The sequence below is a fragment of the Telopea speciosissima genome, chromosome 3, assembly GCF_018873765.1.
Source record: "Telopea speciosissima isolate NSW1024214 ecotype Mountain lineage chromosome 3, Tspe_v1, whole genome shotgun sequence".
NCBI classification, from domain to species: domain Eukaryota; kingdom Viridiplantae; phylum Streptophyta; class Magnoliopsida; order Proteales; family Proteaceae; genus Telopea; species Telopea speciosissima.
The window spans coordinates 43,374,412-43,378,220 of record NC_057918.1 but is presented as its reverse complement, the minus strand read 5'-3'; the positions used below and the strand labels follow the sequence as shown (position 1 = coordinate 43,378,220).

At 46.4% G+C, this 3,809-nt stretch overlaps 1 protein-coding gene across 1 annotated transcript; it reads left to right on the top strand.

Annotated features, from left to right (window-relative positions):
- The first annotated feature begins 1,600 nt into the window (after positions 1 to 1,600).
- On the top strand, positions 1,601 to 2,179 carry LOC122655195. Its single transcript, XM_043849411.1, has one exon. The coding sequence runs from the start codon at positions 1,601 to 1,603 to the stop codon at positions 2,177 to 2,179; it is 579 nt and encodes a 192-aa protein (XP_043705346.1).
- The last annotated feature ends 1,630 nt before the right edge of the window (positions 2,180 to 3,809 follow it).

Below are 3,809 nucleotides of genomic sequence, written 5' to 3'. Positions count from 1 at the left end.
GAGATAACTATAACCCACTTAACTCATGGTGCCACGTCAGCACATCCCGATGTTTATGGGATATGCTAAGTCAGTCAAATTTGGCCGTTATCCAATGACGGAACTGTATCATACTCAAATAAGGACTCTTACCAAGTGAAGAGTCCTCTTTCGAATATAATTCTTCTTAGAAGACTCCTACTGAAATAAGACTCCTGCCATACAAGGACTCTTCTCCATCGCCCTTTATTGCTCTATAAATACCCAGGTATGAAGCTTAAATCTCATCTCACTTTTTATGAAGTAAAACTGCTGCTAAAATGGAGACCTAACTTAGGCATCAGAGAGTCCTCATCTGGAGCCTCACCGGCTCTCCTTTACTCACTCGATTTTTTATAGGTTCATCCTATGTGGATCAGACCGAAGCTTCCCTGATGCAGCAGATTTGGCACCATCTATGGGAATGACGTCGACAAAGCACTATCATTTCTATCAACAATAAGAGCAACAACAATGGTGAACACGAGTTCAATATCAGTTCATCACAGTACTGCGTTTCATGGGGAAGATGTTTAGCACAATGGAGGAGCGAGAAATTCACCCCCACCCCAGATTTCTCATCAAGGAGCGGTCAGACGATCTCCCCACGGAGGAGTTCAGTAGGGCGCTAATGCAACAAACACGGTTCTGCCCATGAGCAGAGGCAATGGGAGAAGTGCAGCACTAGAAGGTCGATAGTAGAACAAGTCGCCCATCGAAGGAATGATCTTACCACTACTGCCGCCCCTACTAGAGAATCTAGACCCAGAAGCTCCAAAAAATAATTGGCAAGTCCAAAATCTTCAATTATAAGTGTTCCACACTAACGAGATGCTACATACCCTCATGGCATAAATGGCACAGGGAGGGAACCTGAGTCATCCGTCAGCCGCACCACCATTGTCTCTCTCACCAGTTGGCGAAGCACCTCAGCTCGGGGTTGACTGAACTAGAAGAGAATTGAGTCAAGCAGCATCATCCCAACCACCTCGCCAAACTCCCTCACTACGGCCAAATAGGAACATGAACTCTAGGGAATGGGGGGCCGAGCGACGTCCAAGATACGAGTGGACCTTGAGCCAGTGACCTCGATTGTAAGAAGATCGATGTTTTTGGACTGGCTAGGCAAGAATGGTTTGCAGGGGGCCATTGAGGTCACCCAGAAGACCCTCAAAGAAGTCGAACACACCAGGAAGAATCTCATTGCAGTCCCCCATGCCGAAGTCTGACACGTCTAGAAGATCATTAGCATAGTCCCCGAGGGGCGCACATTTAGGAGAATAGCCAAGCCAATCGAGGTACCAAGTTGATCGAGCGGAATGGCCAACCTCGAGTTGATGAGCACGATAGCTAACCATCAGAGACAGAAGTAGAGAGGCCGCTACGAGAGCTCGGTGAGGAGCTTGAAGGCTTGAATAAACAAACAACGGGGAGTACGTATTCGCTACTCAGATAACATATGTATCCCCCTAAGATTATAAACGCACCTCTCTCATTGGGGTTCAAACCCCCCTCCTTCGACAGATATGATGGGACTACCGACCCCATCAACCACATCAATCACTTCAACTCTCTGATGACAATGTACGGGGGGTCGAAGATAGTCTCCTGTCGTGCATTTTCAGCATCCCTTAAGGATGCGGCTACTTCGTGGTTCTCGTGCCTGAGGCTGAGCTCCATCACCAATTTTTTAGAGCTCTGCAAATCCTTCATCACACATTTGCAAAGTAGCATAAAGCACAAGAAGAAGACGATCAATCTTTTAAGCATCAAGCAAAAGCCCGACGAGTCCATCCGAGCTTTCGTCTCCCGCTTCAACAAAGAATCCTTAGATATCAAGGATCTGGATGAGGCTATGACTCACATGACAATGAGCAATGGCCTCTGGGACATGGAACTCATTAAGGACCTAGCTCGAAAATCTACCAAGAATATGGCTGATCTATTGGAAAGGTGTAATGAATTTGCCAACATGGTGGCTGTACTACAGGCTCAGAAAGCAAGTGAAGGAAAAAACGTGAAGAAGAGGTCGGCGGTAGATGACCGCAAAGAAGACAAGCGCATAAAGACCGATCACCGACATGAGAAGACAGACCGACCTCAAAGCCTCAACTACACACCCTTAAACACATCTCATAAAGAAATTCTAATGCAAATCTAGGATGAGGGGTACATTCACCGACCTCGATCGATGCAAACAAGGTCATCCTAGAACCCAAATAAATACTGTCAATTTCACAAGGATATCGGTCATGACACCGAGGATTGCTTTCAACTAAAGAGAGAAATTGAAGAGTTAATAAATGCGGGGCATCTGAAGCGATATGTGAAAGGAGGACGGGATGAGCGTGGAGGTCAGAGAAATGAAGATCAGGGTTAGAAGAAGGATGAGCCGAGGCAAGATGACAGAAGGACCAAGCATGATAAGAATAAGGCTTGGCCAGAGAAGGACAATGGCTCGGGACTGAGTGGCACCAAAGGGATGCCAATCTACACCATCCTTGGGGGCCTAGGGCAGGAGTCAATGAGGAAAGCCAAGGCCAATGTACGGTTCGTCGGGGTCACAAAAATGCCAAACAAGATGGCAAAAATAGAGACAGTGATATCCTTCATCGACGACGCCCATGAAGGTATAAGTTTACCTCATGACGATGCTTTGGCTATGTAGGTGGAAGTTGCTAAGCAACCCATTCATCAGGTACTGATAGACACGAGAGCGTCGATCAACTTAATGTCACTCGAAGCAGATCGACAATTCGAATTCAGAGATGACGTACTCAAACCCGAGGGAACCTCTATACCCTGATTCTCAGGAGCCTCAGCTACAATCAAGGGATCAATCAAGCTACTTGTTACACTTGGGGAGTGGCTGCGCCAAGCAACAATAAAGGTTTATGTGGTTAGCTTCGGATGTGCCAGGGATACCGAGGCCCATTATCGAGCACTGACTGCACGTTGATCTGACCTGGAAGCCCGTCTAATAGAAGCGGAGGAACTACGCCCTTGATCGGCAGTTAGCAATCAAGAAAGAGGTGGAAAAGCTCCAGCGGTCAAGGTTTATTAGAGAATAAAAGTTCCCAACTTGGCTGGTAAACGTTGTCATGCTAAGTTAAACGGGAAGTGGAGAATGTGCGTCGATTACACCAACCTCAACAAAGAATAACCTATTGATCAACGCCACCGCTGGTCATGAAATGCTCAGCTTCATGGATGCATAATCTGGCTATAACCAGATCCTCATGCATGAGGAAGATGAGTCATTCACAGCTTTTCAAATCGACCAGGAGAATTTCTGCTACCGAGTCATGCCTTTTGGGTTGAAGAACGTCGGGGCTACATATCAAAGAATGGTCAACCATATATTCTGGGATCAGATCAGCCAAAATATGGAAGTGTATGTGGATGATATGTTGGTTAATAGCCTCAAGGTTGACCACCAATTGGCTAATCTAGAAGAAGCGTTCGGAGTATTGAGGAAGAACCGGATGGAGCTGAACCCTGCCAAATGTGAACATTCCTTGGTTTTATGGTCTTAGTCCAAGGCATCGAAGCCAACCCAACGAAGATTCGAGCCATCCAAGAGATGACCCTGCCTAAGACGATCTGGGAGGTGCAAAGGATAAATAGGAGAGTAGTGGCATTGACCAGGTTCATATCATGAGCCAGAGACAAGTGCCTGCCATTCTTTAAGACATTGAAGAACCTTCAAAATTCGAAGGGTTTTGTATAGATAGATGAGTGCCAGAAGCATCTGAGGAACTGAAGAAGTATTTTGAGAATCCGCCTCTCCT

Coding starts and splice junctions, on each gene's coding strand:
- LOC122655195 (XM_043849411.1), top strand. CDS start 1,601: ATGTACGGGGGGTCGAAGATAGTCTCCTGTCGTGCATTTTCAGCATCC.